The following is a 21,827-nucleotide window of genomic DNA, read 5'->3' as shown; positions in this document are numbered from 1 at the left end:
CACACGAGTTTGACGCATACATGCCACCAAAGCCCCCTTCTTCGCTTCTACGTCTTCTATTATACAATACACACAACTCTTTATTATAAAGCAGCATTCCACAGCCGCGAGAGCACTGTTATTACTCTCGTTGACAAACATCCTCTCTCCACCCATGAAAAAAATGTTCTAACATAAAAAGTATGTTTTACCCAAACATATCAAATTGAGATATGTTACAAAATGTTGCAAACATATATTTGTTTGGACGCAAACATATTATGTTTGGATCCAAACATATATTTGTTTGCAACCGGTCCCAAACATATATTTGTTTGGATCCAAACATATTTCTAACATAAATTTTTCTGCGTGTACAACATTTTCTTTAGGCCTATTTACATAGGACTCGCGGTTTCCAAGCAAAATCGTGAAAACCTAAAGAACCCCTAAAATGTGAATTTAAATCGCGATTTATTTGAAAATCCCTCCGGCGATTTTTTTGTTTCTTGATATTTCCCATCTATGAGCATTGTAGTTTCAGAATCTGCAAAAACTTCCCAGGTGTAAGCACCTTCCACTTGAAACTTGTTAAGGCGCACCGTGTCTAATGTAAGCGTACTATTGTAGTACGTTTCAAATGTCAATTCCATTGCTTATATTTCAAATAAATCCTCAAAAAGAAGGTTAACCCGGCAAAAGGCCCAGCAAAAACTTTGCATCCGTGGCATGGTAGAACAAATATAAGGTAAAGTAAATACTACAACAAATACAACTCAACAATAACCACATATAATAGCTATATTACATTACGTGTATTTCATGTGTATGTTTTGAATTTTTTCCATTTTCGATCCAAACCACAGCCTTTGATGTAGTGTTTTGGATTGAATTTAAATGCAGTCTAAAGATGCTATAAAATGCAAGCCATTGCAAATATCCCAAAATAAATAAAATACATTTCTTATTTTTGTAAAACAAGAATATTAACTTTATTACATTAACACAAATTATAAAAATGCTTCATTAAATTTAATCATAACTGAGTTTACTCCTCTGCTCTGCATTTTATGACACCGCAACTGATTTTGCTTCATCATCCAAATGGTTTTCCATTTTTCCTCCTGCTTAGATTTCCAAAAAAAACTTTAGACACTCTTTCTTGTGTTCAGAAAAAAGACTGCGACATTTTTAGGGATCATAAAATTGGCTTGCTTGGCTAGGTATCTTTAAGCGAGTGCTTCAAAAATGTATCGAGCTGAGTGCATTTTTCATAACTCCGTGTGGACTGCATCGAAAGATGTATTGAAATCATAACTCTGCTTTGCACTACTTCCAGAAGAAATATTTTAAGCAGACAAGTCGCACCAATTCTTATATTCTTATGGCCAACAAAATAGAAAAGCCGATAATATTTCTGACAATGAAAACGATTTTGTTATTATTGTTTAGCCAGTGATATATGATCTTTTTTTACAGCCGAGGTCGAACGGAGTGTCTTACGATGCAACTTTTAAAGAAGTTTACGTTGCTGAAGTACTCCTATCTTTCTCGAACTCGATAAAATCGAATGGAATTTAAATTGCAGTTTTAGTTATTTTGGGGATTCGCTGCAGACCGATAAGAGTTTCTCAGCATGCCTAATTGCTTGATAAAGTATCAAAAGTCGTAAAGCAATTAAAAAAGCTTTAGCTAGAATATAAATACCTTCATTCTAAAGTTGTCAACTAGCTTTTTAAATAGTTTTGTGGTGTTTTGTGTTTTGTTTACATAGAAAAGTAGACAAATATATGTATGCATGAACATTGTTGTAAAAAATTACATGACCCAACAATTTCTAATGTAATTTATGTAAGTGGACATGTACTATTTTCCCTGACTGATATTTGTCTACCGTAATGCTTGGGTTACATTTACGAAATCCACTCGATATCAACTTTCAAATGAAATCTCATCTGAAATCCATTGTATTTCATTTGAAGTTTAAGCAGGGGAATTGACAGTTGAAATCGAGTGGATTTCGTAAATGTAAACCAAGCATAAGCTAGACAGAATTTGAACAGCAATAAGTCCCAATTTACATTAGGCGAGTTTACTTGCGGCAATTGTCAGTTTGATAGAGAGAGAGGTGAGGTATATGGTAACCCTTTGTCTCCCAACACCCTCTCTCACCCACAAACTGACAATTGCCGCAAGTAAACTCGCCTAATGTAAATTGGGACTAACAAATAAAATTAAAATTTTCAAACTTACCATTTACAAATTGAAAAACAACGAATAAAAACCTTCTTCATATTAGAGTTTTTAAAAAATCTTTCTTTATTGGCTTTAAAGCGTGACATTCATTTTTCTTCATTCAATCATTATATCAAGTGATTTGATTTTGGAGTTACGAATACGTATTGCATGTGGATGGCCTGTCTACAATTTATTTTCTGTTTATTTTTATATTTAAATTTCTTTAATATTTTATTTATTTTTATTATTATGTATTACTTATTTGTTTATATAGCTATGTATGTAGCTAACTATATTATGTTGTTGATTTTTTTTTTTTTTTTTTGTTAATGCATGGTACGCAGAATTTGTTATTTAGTTATTCTCATGTATGTGGTATAGAAAAATAAATACATTCTTTCAACATTAACTGTTGGTTGTTGGGTTTTGTTCAATTTGAATAATAGCAGAAAAAATAATAAAATCTTAAGCATTTGCAATATTCGCCTTTGGTTTGTTATTTTTGTATATATGTTTTAGTTTATACATTTATTTATTTTTTTACTTGCAATTTGACAACTATTTTTATTTATCTTCCTTACTTAATTTTAATAGATGCAATCCATAAATATATATTTTTTATTATTCATTTTTTTATTTCATATTAGTTTTTTTTTATAAACATATTTGTAAATAAAAGTTCCTCTTAGAAATAATGTTTTGGTAGTGATGCCTGAAACTATTATTTTATTAATTTTTAATAATTAATTTTAATTTAATAATGTTAAGTTAGAACAACATATTTCGTATATTTTCAACAAATAGTGGTCCATTCAGACAAAATTTAAACCTTTTTAGAACTGTTATGAATTACAAATTACAGTCGAACCTCGATTAATCGATTTTCCCGGATAATGGGGTAACACAGCTCCTCTTATATTTGTAATCCAAAAATAGGAGTTATTTCAAACAAGAGCAATTATAAATTTAATTTGAAATTTAAAAGATTGAAACTGTTCTAAAATAATAATAATTCATTTCTGCCATGTCTTTGTCCATTGAACTTTGGTCGAATGACTTTTAAAGCCGCATCATAAACACTTTCGCAGTTAATCGGTGTTAAATAATAAAATCCGAGTTTCCTTTCCCGGATAATGGAAGTTTACGGATAATCGAGATTCGGCTGTAATTTTTTAGTTAAAATTTTAAGTATTACTAGTTCCAAATATAAAAATCAAATGCATTTCTGAAATTCTCATTGCAACAATCCAAATAACTGATGAAGAAAGGCTGACTTCTTAAAATCATGAAAACAGAACCTTGTTATATATACATATATGTATATTGTAACATGTATATATAAATACATATATGGACTATCATGAGGAATTTAGATGTGCTTGGTTGGTTGCTGTGTATGTATACAATTTTTAATGTCATTGTAATAGCATCATTCCCAATAAATTCATAGATATTTTTTGTATTGTTTTTGAATGTTTTTTTTTTGTTTGCTTTAGATTAATTTGTCATTCTTAGGTATTTGAGTTAAACATTTAGTAAGGCACTAGTTACACGTTAATCTATCTACATTTTCTAAATATTTTTTCTTTACATTTTTGTTGGTTTTTCTAATTTGAATGCAAATTGAATTGTGTTTTCACTACATTTGTTTACATTTGTTGTTGATGTTTTCACCCCAAAACCCATGAGCTGAGTTGTTTGTCTGAGCCAGGGAGGAGTTTTCCGGGTACTTTCTTTAACGTGTAACTACTGACTACGAAGATTAGATCTAGATACCTCTTATATTTCACTGTAAATATTCTTTATTTTTATTTGTCTGTTTGTTATTATTTTGTATGCATTTATGTGTATGTATGTAGATTTGGTTGTTATTGTTTAAAGCTTATTATTTAGCAATAGGTATATCAGGATACATGTATGTATGTATGTTTGTTTGTATGCAATTTGGTTTTCTATTATAATTATTTTTAAATTTAAATAATATATATATATATTTTTTTTTTGGTTTTTAAAAGGGGCGAGATTAGCATCATTTTACATTATAGCAGTATTGTGTTAGTTTTTATTTTTACTCTTTGGGATTTAATTTGTTCTTACCATTTGTTAGCTTAATATATGTAACTACAACTACTACCAAAATGGGGAGAGAGGTTATGGAATTTTATTATCGTTTGTAAGTTCACCTACCGTTAACAATAAAAAAGCTTGTAACACATATTTTCTGGTTTTAATGTTTTCATCCTTATGATTTTTTGGAAAATAATCATTTAAGTGGTGGTTAATTGAATTTACGAAAATTTGTTAGAGGAAAATAGAGGACTATTTTGTTTAAGAACAGCTTTTGGAATTGTCCATAAATGCTCCGAATTTTTCAAATTGGTCAGTCACCTTGGACTATCAAAAGAAAATTAAAATTATTTCTAAAATTAGTTGCGAAATAATGTTCTCGGGATAGCCTAATAATAATATTGTTCACTTTTAGAATCAGCATTTTTAACAAGAACGACCTGTAACAAAATTGAGAAAAATATTTATTTCGGAAGAGATTTAAAAGAAAATGAGATTTGAGATTTGAAAGAAAATGTTTTTGAAGTGTTTCAAAGTGATGTACATCTATGGATATGTCACTAGGATTTCCATGATTTGCGCCGTAACAGGACTTTTAGATTATTCAAAAATTCAGACATATGTGAGTGGCTGTTGAAATGAATTATTATTTTCATCAATCCCAGTTATGGTGACAATGACATTACGTCATAGGTATATGTTGGATGATGGTGAAATGTAAATTTCAAAATTTGAATGGCTAAACAAAACAAAACTCAAACTCACAAAGTCGTCACTAAAAGTTGCTCTCATGCGCAAGTGTATTGAAATTGTTGCAAACAAAAATACTTCTAAAGAGCGTGAAAAATACCCTTTATCTATGGACATCAATATTAAAAAGCTCTTTTGTGTAAGACATGCTTTGAGATAATTAAAACATAAATAATAACGCAAATTCTAAATGGGGTTCTAGGTCAAATCCCTGTTATCACATGTAAGACTTATTTTTGAAAAAAAATGTTAGCCTCAAATCCTCTTGAAACTTTCATAAAAACAATTATTGTCATTTTTTAGAAATACCAACTGAAAGAATACTCACTGAATTGCCATAATAATATTTTTACGTATTTGAAATATTGGTGGGCGCGTGTATGCATTTTTGTGGTTGATTTTTTGTTTTTATTGTTATTATTTTAAAAGTAGACCTGTTGAAGTTTCTTTAAACGCAGCATTTAAAAGTAATCCTAAACATTTTCGTTTTATTATCCTTTGATTGAGTTATTTTTTTATGTATTTGTTCGTTATACAACAGAGAGCAAAATATACACACACATCTGTAACTTGTTTTTTATATTTGTTTTATATTATCCTCCCTAAAGGGTTCTTTAAATATTTACTTAACTACTACAGGTAAGAAATTCTTTAAAGCTAAACATTTAGGTTTTTTATTGGAAATTAAATTAAAAGCAATTAATTATTACAACTAAAAATGTCTAGGAGTAGAATTAAAGGTGGATATATCAAGGACTTTTGGACTTCTCTGTAGAATAACCATATTTTTGATTTTTTAATGATAAAAACTTTATCGATATTTAAATTTTACATGGAAGTTTATATCTGTTTGAACATGTTCCCCGAATGTTTTTAAATATGTTTTACTTATTTATAAACTGCATCAAATTAAATATAAGGCTAAGCCTAAAGTAATTTCACGGAAAATTTTCGTGTTTTTTTTATTCGTGATTTTTGCTTTGTCAGGATTCCTTAAGTCCATAAAATATATCCACATTTAATGACAAACTCATATTTGTTACTTTATGTTTTGCAAAAAATAAATTTTTATATCAAAATTTTCTCCATTCGTTTAACAACAAATATATGTTTGTTGGTTCTTTATGGCAAGAGTGTGGTGAGATTATTTTTTCTATTGATACGCAGTATTATTTTTTAATTGGTTTGAATAAAGGAGAAGAAGGGCTACGAGTTTGGTACTGTTTGTTTGGGTTTTCATTGATTTGTTTGGTTATAAATGTCTAACCTATAAAACAACAATAACAATATAATAGTTTATTTTAGTCGATTTAATTTAAAATTTGAAAAGAGAAGATGTTTTTGAAGAGCTATTGAATTTTACAAGAGATAGATAGGGTGTTTTTTTAGTTAACAAGGCTCAAACATATGTTGCTACAGGTTAAAACACTATTCCTAATCGGTTTTACTTGCAGTGAAATTAGGATAAACAGGTTAGGTGGTTGGTGCCGATTGTGTAGCCAACGGAACAGGATTACGATTTACTTTGGTTGATTGGGTGGGAGTATGAATTGCATAAAAATGAAGTGATTTACAAACAAGTACTTGTACAATGTTTACATGTATGCTAATTAAAAATTACGATTGTTTGATATTTAACATTGATTTGAATGAAATCAAACAATGACAGTGACAGAATGTTATGCCATGAAATGCATTAACACTTTACGTTGTGACACATCTAGGCCATACTAATAATAATAATTCGTAAAGATGACAAATAGTTAACTAATAAAAATGATATGGGGATGGATGGATGGAACGTATAATGAATATGGCAGGTTAAAACCATCCAATAACTGTAAGCTCCAAAGTTACAAAGAAATGAATATTGCATTCTCTTTACTAATCTATAAATATATATGTATATAGTTCATTATTGTTTTCTAAATCAAACATAAATGTATGTAAATGATTTTAAATGTTTTTTTATGATTGCTTCTTTTTTTTTTTTGAATATCTTTCATCAGTTAGACTTTTATTTTTTGTTGTATAATAAAACTAAACTGCAATTTTAGAGAAAATATTTTTATACATTACTGGTGTTTATTTTAATTTAATTAATTTGTTATTTATTTTATTTTTTATTTTAAATTTAACGGCAGTTTCTTTTATCAATGGTATATTTTGTTTGTTCAATGAAGGTTTTATGGCTAAATTATATAATTTTTTTTTTTAAGATCTTTTCATGACCACCAATTTGGAATTTGGGTAGTTACAACTGAAAACAACACAGTAGAACAAGTATTAAAACATTCAGTAGTGCGTATCTTCAGAAATCCGTAGATAACACACACCAGAAAATGAGTGAAAATGGAAAATATATTACACAATATACGATCCGAATAAATCTCAGCCAAACTTAAACAAAAAATCATTAAAAGCCATTTATTAAGCGTTACATAATAATTTCAATAACTGGATACTAAGTAAAAACTGTGTACAGGACAAACCGACCTACTCACACTGAAAGAAAATTACGTTGTATCAATGAAATTTGGCATTGATGTTGAACCAACGTTAGACTTCATGAAGAAGTTTTATAAAAAGACCTACTTTTTCAAGACAAGTCGTCCATAATAAGTTCTATTAAACGGCCACCAAAAGACGACAAAAAAGGTAGAACCAGTAAAAAGTATCAGTCAGCATTGCTGGTAGAGATATACACCCACTAGGGTGGGGGGCGATTTGAACACCTTAATGGGCCCTTCGCGTTTCTGATTCGTGGGATTGTACTGAACAAAAAAATGTCCACTAAACCAAATGTCTACGGTGAAAATCAAGCCACCCGATTTTGACTTGAAGTTTTTTAGCCACAAGGCCAAAACTGCCTGGAGGAGCGTTCTAATGCTTTTGATATATACTAGAGAGTTCTTAATTATTGCCTACACTTCAACTTGTGTCTGATTGTTGGATCGAAGATCTCAATGGTTTGTCTGTTACATGCCAAAATATCCAAAAAACGTGGATATATAATTATCCCACAAACATCTCAGATGGGACAAGGGAGACTTCTCTCATATGAATGAGTGCACCATGATTCACAATTAGCTCAATGATATGCGAACTACTGTTTTTTGCCGAGTCCGAACGGCGTGTCCTAAGTCACTACTAGAGAAGTTTTACATGGCTGAAATACTCAGGAAATGTCGCCAACATCACTGAGCGGTATTTTGCCACCGTTGAAAATGTAATGTTACCTGGCCCGGGATTTAAACGCACGACCTTTAGCGTGCAAGGCCCAATCAACGAAACGTTGCACAGTGGGAAAAATTCAGATCTAGTGTGCAAAAAATATAAGTCGATGTTTTATTGTATTGTTTTCCATAATTATGATAAGAATAGCTTTAGATTGACAATTTTACTTAATTTTTTCATTTGGTCGATTTGTATTATTTATATATTTTTTGGTATAACTCCCATAGGGCGGAACCTCCCGATTTATGTAATTTTGATGATTTCAGCCGCAGTGGCTGAAATTTGGCATTTAGTCTTCGTTGGGGGTATAAAATATTTCGACAGAGTATTGTCGGTACAGGTCTACTTTTTGATATGAAGGTACCACCCAATTTTGGTTATTTTGTAGATTTTAGCTGCATTATCCAAATGAAATGGCTGAAATTTCCTAAAAATTGCTATAAAACCAAAAGTCACAGGTAAAAAATTAAGATATTATTCTAGGCAAGATACATCAAAAACACAAAAAAAAACAGTAAGGAACGGATCAAAGTCGGCGGGGCCGACTATATGATAACCTATACCACTGTGAATATGTAAAATATAAATCGGAGGAATAGCCAGATCTAAACCGATTTTGATATAATTTGGCACATTTATTTCCAGACTGAATTCAGTCACACATTCCAAATTTCATCGAAATCGGAAATATATAGCGGGTTTGGTACAGAAAATACGTGAAATCGGCCGAAAATATATATGGGAGCTATATCCAAATCTGAACCGATTTCTATATAATTTGGCACACTTATTTCTAGACCAAATTCAGTCACACATTCCAAATTTCATCGAAATCGGAAATATATAGCGTGATTGGTGCAACACATACGTGAAATCGGCCGAACATATATATGGGAGCTATAACCAAATCTGAACCGATTTCGATATAATTTGGAACATTTTTTTTTAGACCAAATTCAGTCACACATTCCAAATTTCATCGAAATCGGACATATATAGCGTGTGTGGTACAGAAAATACGCGAAATCGGCCGAAAATATATATGGGAGCTATATCCAAATCTGACCCGATTTCTATATAATCTGGCACACTTATTTGTAGACCGAATTCAGTCACACATTCAAAATTTCATCAAAATTGGACGTATATAGCGTGTTTGGTGCAGCAAATACGTGAAATCGGGCGAAAATATATATGGGAGCTATATCCGAATCTGAACCGATTTTCACCAAAAGCAACAGCGTTCTTCCTATGGCTAAAAAAGTTCTAGTCCCCAATTTTCAGCTGAATCGGACAAAAAATGCGACCTGTACGTTGCGAACAAAAATACATGGACAGACGGACGGACATACGGACGGACATGCATAAATCGACTCAGAAAGTGATTATATGTATATCCCCAAAAGGAACTATGGGTCTATTTCGTTTCCTTTTGTATGTTACATACAAATGCACAAAGACATAATACCCCTTACCACTGTGTGGTGTAGGGTATAATAAAGCTAAACTCGACTAATTTTCATACTAAACCCCTATTTTAATTGAAGAATTAAAAAATTGGACTTGTATTTATTTACCCCGAAACATCTAAATTTAAATAACTTACAAAACTATTTAAATTATTTAAATACCATTACGGTATATTAAAAGTACAAAAGATTCCTCAATAATGTATTCACAGAATTCCCACGTCTATCGCAATTTTGCAGCTAAAAATGGTCATCGTTAACATTGTAAAATATATAAATTTAAAATGTACCGTTATTCCGTTTTGTCTAATTATTACATATGCCACTGAGTACAGTCAACACTCTAGTTCAATACTGTACTAGCGTTTCCATTTTTTTTCTGCACGCTATTTTTCCCCACTGTGCGTTGGTGGCTTTAAATAATAGTAAGTTTACATTTACGAAATCCACTCGATTTCAACTGTCAAATCCATTGCTTAAACGTCAAATGAAATTCAATTGATTTCAGGAGAGTTTTCATTTGACTTATGTATATGCAAAGGAATTGGCAGTTGAAATCGAGTGGATTTCGTAAATGTAAACGAAGCATTATCGCACGTTTCAGGGCTATATCTCCGTCTGTCATTTTCGTGCCCACCAAATGGCCGGTGGTTGGTTGGTCACAGTAGGGATTTTTAGAGCTTTTGGACCATTATGTTAGAAGCATGGACCCACCTGCAAAACTTTTTTATTTCATCTTCAATACAAATTTCTAAACGATTCTCGAACAGTCCTTAAACCGCATTTAAGCGAAATTTTTTAACATTTTCGAGAAAGAAACCCGAAGGTGTTGTCCGATATACATATGTAGATCTTCTTGGAAGTTCATTCGTTATTTAAATCTTTTGGGGCATGATCTCCGGATGTATGGACTTGCACCATCGTAAAAAAATATAATTATTATAAGTGTTCTCTTGTTAATGCTTGGATTTTCCGAACACATTTATAGCGTTCCGGTTAGCTATAAGTTAAAAGTGATCATTAAATTTCATGGAGAACATTCTTGGCATTCACTTTTATTGTGAAAATTTTATTTTTAACGCCTCACAATTGGCTTATTTTGCATCTCAAAATCCATCCAATAGTAAAAGAAAACATATAAGAATGGCTCTTATTCCTTTATGTAAACATTTAAATTGTAAAATATTTGTTCGGAAAGTCGTTTACCCTGCGTTTACACATGACAGGACCGTTGAGTTTATGTATAGATTGTCAAAAACCCAAAACTTGCCTGTGTGACGTAGGCGTCCAGACAACTGCAAAAACAGTTGTCAAATTATGAATGAAAAACATCGATTTATTTTCGTTTTCCGTTCACATATTTTGTTTTTGTACATATACTTTTGTTTTCAGCACATTTGATTTATCATCTCACTTTTTCTTCACAAAAATGTCAAAAATTTCTTAACCCTACTGTCTGTGAAAAAATGATGGACAGCTGGAAGACAGGCGACAAATGTATATATGTGTTAGTAAATCAGAGTTGTATTTGAATACAAACTGTCTGGTGTAAACTCCTAGTTAGTATCAACCGTTCTTATGTTTGCCGTAAAATAAAAAGTCCCAATTTATATTAGGCCATTTTCCTTGCGGCAATTGTCAGTTTGTAGGTATCACCAACAAACTGACAATTGCCGCAAGGAAAATTGCCTAATGTAAATATGGACAAAGTTAAACAACGGACTATTGATAAACACAATACATCCTGGTGAAAGTCCTTGAGGCCATCGGCACATTGTGACTAAAAACGTTGGGGAAACTTTAAAACTAATGCGAATAGGAACTTCCAGAAATTTGTTCGGGGCTCTTATTTCCGATATACGCCCTGAGTAGTTCGCAGAAGAGGTTTTATACGGTTTAAACGACCCAATATGATTTTTTTCATTTTACTTTTAATGTATCATATTAAAATAAGATTTAATGACTGTTTCTGGACCGGTGTGTTGTTTGAGTTGGGAACTGTATCCTATGTTTGTTGGAACGAAATCCGTTTCAGATGTTTCAAATTTTGGATATAGCAATATTTTACCCAAACTTCGTTTAAGTTCAAAAATAGGCCATATCAATCCACTCCTTGTGGTAACTCCCCCACAAAAGTTTAACAATTTTCGCACGATAACTCTCGAAGGTTAGGTCATAACTTTGCATTTGGTAATATTACTTCCAGACATATATCAAGTTTGAATATGTACCTCCCAAACAAAATTTAGAAAAAGTACAGTTTAACATCACGTCTCAAATCGTTTTGGAATTTTTTGCAACAAGTTCTTCTTGCGGTCTCTGTTATGACGACCAAATTTTTTTCGGGCGCAATTCCATACTTCATGAGATAATGGCCCAAAAGCTCCAAAAAAGCATGTAGACGCCAACTAAACTGGGTAGTACGTAAGATAACCCTCGAAGGGAGAAACTTTGGTCCAAAAATTTAACATCGTATAATTTCTTACAGACTCGGATTATGTCCGAATATTGACCTCTCTTTCGGATACCTCAACAAAGTTTGTAAAGATTGCAATTAAAGGCCTCGTGTGGGATCGCTTTTAAATTTTGGCATTATATTTTGTTTGAGGTCCTAGTTACGATGGTACAATTTTTTCGGGGGAAATTTGTTCTTGAGAAATTGACACAAAATCTCAAAAAAGTCCTATAGAAGTACTTTTGACATCTTGTGTCTGTTGTTTTTTTTTTTCTTCAAGTTTGAAGATGAGTTGCCCAGCATGAACTTTCATCCTAATTAGCGAGTTTTTATGGTAATTTTTGGTAGTCGTAAATACTTTCAAATCAACATTAAAGACCTGGGTACATAATCCGCTCGGCTTTCTTGAATAATTCATTTGAAATGTGGTTCTGACATTTCTTTATTCTTTTACCAGAAATGAATTAAGTAAGAAAACCGAACGGCTTATGTGTCGATGCCTTAAGGGTTGTTTAATAATAACCCATTATTTTTAGTCTACTCGTAATACAGAATGAATGTTGTTTACATTACTTTTTAATGGGTTATTCGCCTCCTGCGGTCTCCAAATTTTTACTGGGCAATTTTTATTTAGGCACACAACCGTTTATATACGCTTTGCATAACAACAATCATAGATGGCTTGAAAATTTCGTGTTTAATATATATTTTTTTAATTTAAACAAATAACCAATTATAGTTTGATAATACTTTTTTATTAGTCTTGATTTCGTTCAATTATTCCAAATGTTCACAATTTTCATTTGTCCCACTGTGTTGGAAGTTGGTGTTTACACACAACTAATTATATATTTTTTCAAATTATATACCATAATTTCTTTTTTCTATAAAAAAAATAAAATCTAACTTATAACAAAAAACAGAAATTATATATGTATGGGAATATTAATATACAAAAGAACTAAATGCTATAAAAGAAAATTAGGCATACATTATGAGGTTGTTGGTTTTCTTCCTTTCTACAGAACAGACTAAGAAAATGGAGGCAAAAACTATGTTAATGTGCTTATGCTCCCATAGGTATGTATATGCATAAATAAATGTTATGTAGTGTAACTTAAATAAGAAAAGGGCGGCAATATTGGGCAAACATGAAATACAAATTCAAATTTCATTCATGGAGGGAGTGTATTGTTCAGTTGAAAAAACAAAAAAAGAAAACTTAGATACGAAATGTCTAAGATGAAATTAAGGCTTGATTTTGCTTTGCTTTTGTGTTTTCTTTTCTTTTTTTTAATTTCAAACAAAAAATTCATTGAGTCAATTTGTTTTATATTAAACATTTAATTATTAACTACAAATTTCTTAGAGATTTTTTATGTTTAAAGTTACAATTCTTTTTTATGTTTTTATCAATTTTTTGTTTGTTTTAGATTTTAATTTTTGAAAACTTTAATGCGTGTTTTAAGGCTAATGTGGCTTAATTTTGTTGTTTGTTTTTGTTTTATTTACTCAAATTCATAACGAAATGCAATAATTTATAAATGACAATGAGAACATGTATGTATGAGTATGAGTGTATTTTAATGACATTTAATGTTGTTGTGTTTGTTGTGTTGCAGATTAATGTTGTTGTTTCATCAAATGCTTGTGTTGCTTTGTTTGTTTTCTATTAAGAACTGGATTTTTATTTTCATTTTTTGTTTGTTTTTTTACTTTATACACAATTGGTTCGTTATATTTAATGTGTTGTTTAATGGATGTTTATGATTTAAATATATGTATGTATATATATTTTTTTAGGAGTTTGTTATTTTTAGAAAATTTTTGGTTTTTGGTTGATTTGGTTTAGAAAAGAATTTTTGCTATTGCTATAATGAAGAGATTTGCAAACAATATGCTGAAGTTAGTCATTATCTTGTAACTACCTCCGCTCGCCACGATATCCTTCTCCTCCAACATGGGATAATCGATCACATGAATAATACCATTAATGCACTCTACATCTGGACGATAGACATTGATTTTCTTGTGATTCCAAATGATGACATATCCTGAAAATGAGAAAAACAAGACAATTAGAAAAAATCAGTTATTTTTTAATAATAAGTGGTGTGTATATTATGTACTAGGTATATGTATGTATGACATGCATTTTAGTAGATGATATGACAATCATTTATAATAAATTGCAGTTAAAATTATGAGGTGAGCCGATTATGTTTTAAATTAAAAAAAAAATTATCTTATAAAAACTAAATATTTGTAAATATTTAATTATTAAGATTCATAAATGACGCATTTTAATTTGTAGCACTAAACATTTATTTTTGTTGCAATTCACAAAAAATCGCAAATTTTGGTTTTCGTATACTGAACATTTTCTTATATAAAATTGTAACGTTTTGAATATACATAGTTGAGGAAATTCCTTATCAGGAAATTCCTTATCAGGAGACTATTTTGTGTGAAAATTCACAGTTTTGAATTAATTACACTGTGCAACAAAATGGAGGTGAAAGTCTGGGGCACGGAAAATTCCTGTTGAGGAAGAAAGGCCTTGGTGAGTATATTAAGAACCCCGAAGGACAGATCCGCCGTGAGTCGAACTTCCGCGTTATGGCGTGATGAAGTTTTTGCTAGAGACCCATTAAGCCATAAAGAATTAGCGTTATATCTTTGTTGACTATTGCTTTAGCTTATTTTTAAGATGACGTGTCTTCAGTCCAATTATTTTAAGAGCCGCTATAAAACTACCACGAGATGAAGTTTTTCAGCTTCGAAATGTTCTGCAAAAATGTCGCTCAGAAAATTTTAGGTACGACTCTCATTGACAACTTAACGATTTTGTCGCGTTTTTACAGTCATTTTTGACATTTGCCCCTGTTTGCTCAGAAAAAAAAAACTGTGTTTTGTGTTTCTGTATGTTCTGTAACGAATATACATACAAAATACAAAAAATAGTCTTTTTCTGAACAAAAACAGGGTAAATGCACAAAACGACCAAGAAAACGCGACAAATTCGATTAGTTGTCAATGAGAGCCATACATAAAATTTTCTGAACGACATTTTTGCAGGGCATTTCGAAGCTGAAAAACGCCAACTGTGGTACTTTTATAGCGGCTCTTAAAATAAAGGACGAAAAGGACTTTGAAGGAAGCGTGTTAGAAGGTCGAAGTGTTCTACGAAAATAATCCTCATTCGATTTGACTGCAGACATGTCATCTCAAAAATAAGCTAAATCAATAGTCAACAAAGATAAAAGGCTAATTCCTGATGCCTTACAGCGTCTCTAGCAAAAACTTCATCACGGAAGTTCGACTCATGGCGGATCTGTTCTTTGGGATTCTTAATATACTCACCAAGGGCTTTCATCTCCAAAAGGAATTATCTCTGCCCCAAAATGTGTATTCACAGTGTTATCTTGCGAGTTGAGCTGTTATGACCTAAGAGGTACCTTGAAGTCCCACACATTCAACCACTATGCTACGTTTCACCGGTGCTTAAGTCCGATCATCAGGCATATTAGAATGTTATTTTAGTTGGGGTTATTTTAGTGGGCCATTTTTTGCAACATTTTTAGTTTATTTATTTTTATTTAATTAATGGAGCTATCTTTTGGACTACTTTTTACTTTTCTGCCTAAAAGTACCAACAATTTTTGTTGGTTTCTGATATATAATCGCCAATTTGTTCCAAAAAGAAAGATTCGGTTAGAATTTACGAAGCTGTAAAATCGAAAACGCATACAGAATTTGAGTATATCCCTTTAATGAAATGCCTGGTAGGAGTTGTTGACACTTTCCACTCCAAAAATGTTATATCCCTAGTGAATGTATGTGTGATTATATTCATAAAATGCTAGATTTTAATGAGGCGCTGTTTATTGAAAGCATGATGCATTTGCAGGTTATGATTCCATGATTCTTTAATGTTTTTTTTCAGTTGTTTTTAATTGAAAACTCACCGTTCCATTCATGAGAAGCAAACTCATCATGAAGATCTTGGTGTTTTTGAAAAATAATTTAAATAAAAATGTAAAGAATGTTAGTAAAGTTAAGTTTATTTTTTCATTTATGCTCCCAGCGTAGAAAAATATTTATTCTAATAACGACCATTCATAGAAAATATAAACTAATATTTTTCTAAAAGAAATACTTACGTCCAGCTTCTTCCTCAACTCTGAGTTTAAGTGAATCTCTAAATGTGGGCAAACGAATTGAATTATTTTGTTTTGTCATGGCAACCAAATCTTTCATGGTATACACTTGGTCGGCAATAACTAAATGGCGTTCCAAAACAGCGCGGGACTGAAAAATATTGAATAAGATTAAATTCACAATTTATTTTTAAACATTCCAACTTTCTTTCACTTACGTGATAAGCAAAATCTCTCATGAACAACTTCTTGTGCACTGAAGGATGATCCAATTCAATTTTTTGCCAACCCTTGTCGCGTGGTACGAAATAAGTAAAATGCCTATTTGTGTTGTTCAACTGTTCATTGAAAGAGGAGAATTGTCCCATCCGATAGGTGTCACTGTAAGTAAAAAAAGAGAGGTCCAAATTAAGTTGACATTGGCCCATTAAAGCTATTGCGTGTTTTGTTTTATTACCTTAACATGGGGTCGCTTTCCATTTTGCCCAAGACTGTTGTAGAGGGAATACCCAAAACTTTGTCAATGATATGAACAAAGCCATTTGTGTTGGCCACATCCGCTTGAACAATTGTGGCATTAACGCCACCACCTTCCACAGTGATGACTTCATTTTCTCCCTCACCGTTGATGTTGAAGTACAGGAATGTGTGGTTGCTAAGTGTGGGCACCTGGGCAATCTGCAAAAAAAAAAAAAAAACGAGAATAAGTAAGGATTTATGTTAAATTGCATTACAAGAAAAATATAAAAAACTTTTATCTTACCATGTTTTGATTCTTTTCCTTGATATTTTCAATATTCAAAGGATCTCGAATGATGTGCATATTCAATATTTCGCGCATTCTTTCGGTGTTGCTATGGGGAAATGAGTAAAATAATAAAACAGGTTAAATGGGTTTCCTTCATTGGTTCTTTATTTTTAATTAACAAAATATAAATAAAAATGTTAAAAAAAGGAAAATAATAATCACCAGTCGCTGACATACTTTCTAATATGTTCAATGGCGGGATTTTCCCAAGCTTCATTGCTTGGTGCCAAAATTGTCACTTTGCTGTAGTTTTTGATGTCATTTAGAACATAGCCACCATTGGCCATGATTGTGTCGAAGAACGCCTTCAAAGCTCCATGTTCCTATGAAAATAGAATCGAAAAAGTGGCGTTTATTTAGTTTTGTTTATAAAATAAGATTTTTTAAAAAATATGTGTGGTGTTCATTCAAGCAGATTACATTCAGATGACAATGATGTTGATTCTATCTGAGCTTTAAATTGTGGTCAAATATTAATGTAGTTGCAGTAGGTTTTTATTCGTCAAATCTCTTTAAGTATACATACATATGTAAAATTCGACAATTTCATTTGTTCGTTTTGTAGTGGTTACAAAAACAAAAGAAATTTTAACAACTTTTCAATCGATAAAAGTTACAGAATTCCTATACAGTAGGCCTATTCTGTAACTTTTATCGATTGAAAAGTTGTTAAATTTTTGTTTGTTTTTGTAACAACTACAAAACAAACAAATGAAATTGTTGTAAAATAAACAATGAGTAAAGTTGTTAAAAAGTTACTGAATAGGGGGGCATGTCGGATAAAACTGAAAAAGGAAAATGAAACATAACAATACAGATTTCTTGTATGTGATGAAGCTAAATAAAATCTTCTGAGTAGTATTTTGGAAGTTATGACGTCAAATCACCTCATATTGAGGTATTTTTTATTACGGTTTAAGAATACAAGACGTTCTGTACATTGAAGGAATAAAGTTAGAAGGAAGAAATCTTATACGAGAAGACTCCTCATTTGATTTAAGGGGTTATAGTCAATTGAAAAATTTTTAAAAATCCAAACATTTTCATGTGCTTGTAGAAGAGAATATGTTGCAAAAAACGATAGGACAAAAATTGCCTAAGATATTTGGAAATATTTTTCTGGAAATTACATCTTTGAAAGCGGTGCCCAATGTAGCTCGAAACGGATGATCTGATCTCCTTATTAAAAAATACAAGTTTGACGGTTTTATGGCGGAATTTTCGTTAAAATTGAAGTTTTGACATCGACAGCTCACTATTTTTTAATTCCATTTCGCTTAATGGCAAGATTATTAGGTCCTTTATGATCCCACAAAAATATATTTGCTGTTCGGTTTATTCGTTTTCAAGCTTCAGTCAGCACTCTTTAATAAAATGAGAGTGTTTCGTAGGCGGATATTTGAAAGAAAACTATGAACGATTTTTCAACAGAAAAAATTCAAGGTGTGACCTTTCTAACGAAAAACATTGTCTAAAATGTAAAAAATTCATGAAAAAATTATTTTTGGTCCTCAATAAGTGGCCATATCCCCTTAACCTAACAAAAAAGGAGATAACAAGTAAAAAAGTGTCAGTCGGCTTTGCCGACAGACATATACCCTCAGCCAATGTGAAGTGAAACTTTCAGCTACGGACAGATCGAATGTATTAAAGTTCTCTTCAGAATTTTGTGGCCCTTTTTGGACATTTGAACATGTCGACAAAAATTTGGATTAGGAATTAACTGCACTAAGACACAAATGTTGAACCTTTGTGCGGGAGGTACCCTTAGTGAGGTCATTTTAGAAGTTAAACTAAATTTTGACGAAATATTGGGAGATCCAAAGTTTGGAGCAAATGTTAGTGACATTTTTTTAAATATTGGAGAGAAGTAGCGGAAGTTGTGGACCGGTATGGTCCCATGAAACTAAGTTTGGATATAAAATGACGAAGACCGAATCGGTGGAACAGTTCGAGAGTTATCGTCCTCTCCGACAGCCACATATGGCGACATAGGGATTTTTTACACTTTTCGGGCTGTTTTCCTAAGAAATATGAACTTGCCCCTGAAAAAAACTTTTACCGTCGTAATGGAGGTAGCGAATGCAAATCGCTTCAACAAAAATCAAATTGATGCAAGAGCAGGTCTTAAAGTAAATTTATCCGAAATTGTGTGTGAGAGGTACCAGAAGGAGTAGACAAATATATTCCATATTCGAACCTGATCTATATCTGGTAGATATATTAGGATGTGCAGAGTATGGATTACATCGGTCACTCCCCTCAAGAGTTTTCCGAACATTTTTGAACTTTTGTGAGGGAGGTACCTGAAGGAGTGGACCGATATGGTTTATCTTCGAACTTAAACTATGTTTGGACAAAATATTACGAAGACCAAATTTTGGAACGACTCGGTTGATCCGTTCGAGAGTTTTCTTGCACTCCAAGCCGTATGTAGGTGTCTTAGGGTTTTTTGCAGCTTTCAGGCTATTTTCTCAGGAAGTATGGACTTGCCCCTGGTGAAAATTTTACGTATGGGGGGCGGTAAATACAAGTTGCTGCAATGAAAATCAAATCGATTCGATAACAGGTCCTAAACTGAACTTTTCCGAAGCTTTGGGTGGAAGGTACCTGAAGGAATGGACCTATTGAGTCCATAATAGAACCTCATCTAAGTCTGGTGGAACTTTCACGATGTACAAATTGTGGGCCAAATCGGTTACTGCCTTTCAAGAGTTATCGTGCGCACAACTTTTCCGAACATTTTCGAACTTTTGTGGGGGAGGTACCGGAAGAAGTGGACCGATATAACCCATCTTCGAACTTAAACTAAGTTTGGGCAAAATATTACGAAAGCCAAATTTTGAACCGAATCGGTTACTCCGTTCATGAGTTATCGTGCGCACCATCCAGCCAGACAGACAGACAGACGGACGGACATGGCTAAATCAACTCCAAATTGTCTGAAACACATTTCGTCCAAACATACTTGGTGTCTAAAACCATTATTTCGTTGAGGCACATTTTGCCCCTATGAAAGTGTATATACCCTCGTTAGCATAAATGCTGAGGGTATAATAGCGATCGGACAAAAATTGCCTGAGATATTTGCGTTGGAAGGGAAATATTTTTCTGGAAATGACATTTTTGAAAGCGGTGCCTAATGTAGCTCGAAAATGGATGATTTGATGTCGTTATTAAGCGAGAGAATTTTTTTTAAAACAATTTTGTCGGATTTATGGCGGATTTTTGTTAAAATCGAAATTTTGACATCGACAATTCACTATTTTTTAATTCCGTTTCGCAAAAATTGCCTGAGATATTTGCGTTCACTATTTTTTAATTCCGTTTCGCTTAAGGACAAGATTATATTTGCTGTTCGATTTATTTGTTTTCGAGCTAAAGTCGGCACCCTTTAGTGAAAATTGTGTTTCGTAAGCGGGCATTTGAAAAAAAAACTATGCAAGATTTTTCAACAGAAAAAATGCAAGGTGAGATCTTTTAGACGAAAAAAATTTTCTAAAATGTTTGGTAGATTTCTTGTAAAAAATTCATGAAAAATTGATTTTTGGCGCTCAACAAGTGGCCAATATCCTCTTAACCTAAAGTAAAAGGAGATAAAAATCGGGACAATTTGCAGAAAAATAGTTATTTATTTCCTTGATACTGCTCCTCAGCAAAACATTTCAGTACATTTTCAGTTTTTTTTTTTGGATAACAGTTGCGGAGATTTCGCACATTTAAAAAGTCGAATCATATAAAAACTGTATGCATAACATCATAACATTTTTAATATTAGTCCACATAAATAAAATGTTTTTTTTTTTCTTTTGTAGTCTTTGCTTTTTTAATAGGCAATTTTCGGTATTTAATATTTAAAATCAATTTTTATCATTGATTGTACTATTCGATTTTCTTAGTTTTATTTCATAAGTTTTTGGCAAAAAAATAAAATTGTTCCTCATTTGCTAATTCTTTCCTTTCTCATCACTGTATTTAGTTACATTTGACCACAACATAAAGAGCTCACAATGTTTGTAACCAATTACAACATTCTAAATTTATTTTTAAAAATATTTTATGTTGCGAACTTTGTAAATAACATTGTAATTGGTTTTAACAGATTTTCAAAAGAATAATCAGCAACTTAAAAATATAAAAATTAATATTCACATACACATTGATGTGTATATGGTATGTGTGTTTTTTAGGTGTAAGTGGATGTTAGTAAGGTAGTGGTTAGGTAGTTGTATGCATTTGTATGATTCGAAAGGATTGGGTTGTTGTTATTAGAACATTGGTTAGAGAGTCAAGATCCTACTGCTGCAGCAGCTTTAGCTGAGGTTACACAAAATGGCTTGACAATTAAAGGGTTCAACAATATCAAATCAAATGATAAACACTCAAATAATGTAAAGGAAACAGAGATTTATTTGCATAAAACATAAAATACTAAATAACAAAAATAAATCTTCTGGCCAGAAAGAAAGAGGAAAAAAAGATCAGACAAACATTTTCGGTTTTCATATAGAATTTAGTTGTTGGACTAGAGATTTGAATTGGTGTGTTGTTGTTGCCAATTTTTGTAATGGTTTGTTTGATTGAGTTTTACAAGTGACGAAATGATCAAAAATGCTCTCTATAAATGTGATTATGTGACAAAACAAGCTGGCTTGCGTATTAAA

The 21,827-nt window shown here is 31.8% G+C and overlaps 1 protein-coding gene across 38 annotated transcripts in view; it reads right to left on the bottom strand.

The window, feature by feature from the left end:
• Positions 1-4,018: 4,018 nt before the first annotated feature.
• Positions 4,019-21,827, bottom strand: part of Fas1 (fasciclin 1 Fas1 domain-containing) — a 69,510-nt gene continuing 51,701 nt past the window's right edge. For 10 of the 38 annotated variants that reach the window (XM_073962909.1, XM_073962910.1, XM_073962907.1 and 7 more), the window contains 7 exons: positions 17,341-17,486; positions 17,119-17,209; positions 16,813-17,033; positions 16,574-16,736; positions 16,359-16,506; positions 16,164-16,199; positions 13,880-14,249 (listed from right to left, as the gene is read on the bottom strand). In XM_073962909.1, coding sequence (XP_073819010.1) covers positions 14,044-14,249; positions 16,164-16,199; positions 16,359-16,506; positions 16,574-16,736; positions 16,813-17,033; positions 17,119-17,209; positions 17,341-17,486 — 1,011 coding nt within the window. In that variant the 3' untranslated portion in view covers positions 13,880-14,043. Of the gene's footprint in view, positions 6,302-13,879; positions 14,250-16,163; positions 16,200-16,358; positions 16,507-16,573; positions 16,737-16,812; positions 17,034-17,118; positions 17,210-17,340; positions 17,487-21,827 lie in introns of those variants that run through there. The other 28 variants (XM_073962928.1, XM_073962929.1, XM_073962937.1 and 25 more) reach the window with 6 other exon arrangements.

The sequence above is a fragment of the Musca autumnalis genome, unplaced genomic scaffold, assembly GCF_047663935.1.
Source record: "Musca autumnalis isolate F117 unplaced genomic scaffold, ASM4766393v1 scaffold_1, whole genome shotgun sequence".
NCBI classification, from domain to species: Eukaryota; Metazoa; Arthropoda; class Insecta; order Diptera; family Muscidae; genus Musca; species Musca autumnalis.
The sequence above is the reverse complement of the archived record's forward strand: the minus strand, read 5'-3'. Positions and strand labels throughout refer to the sequence as shown.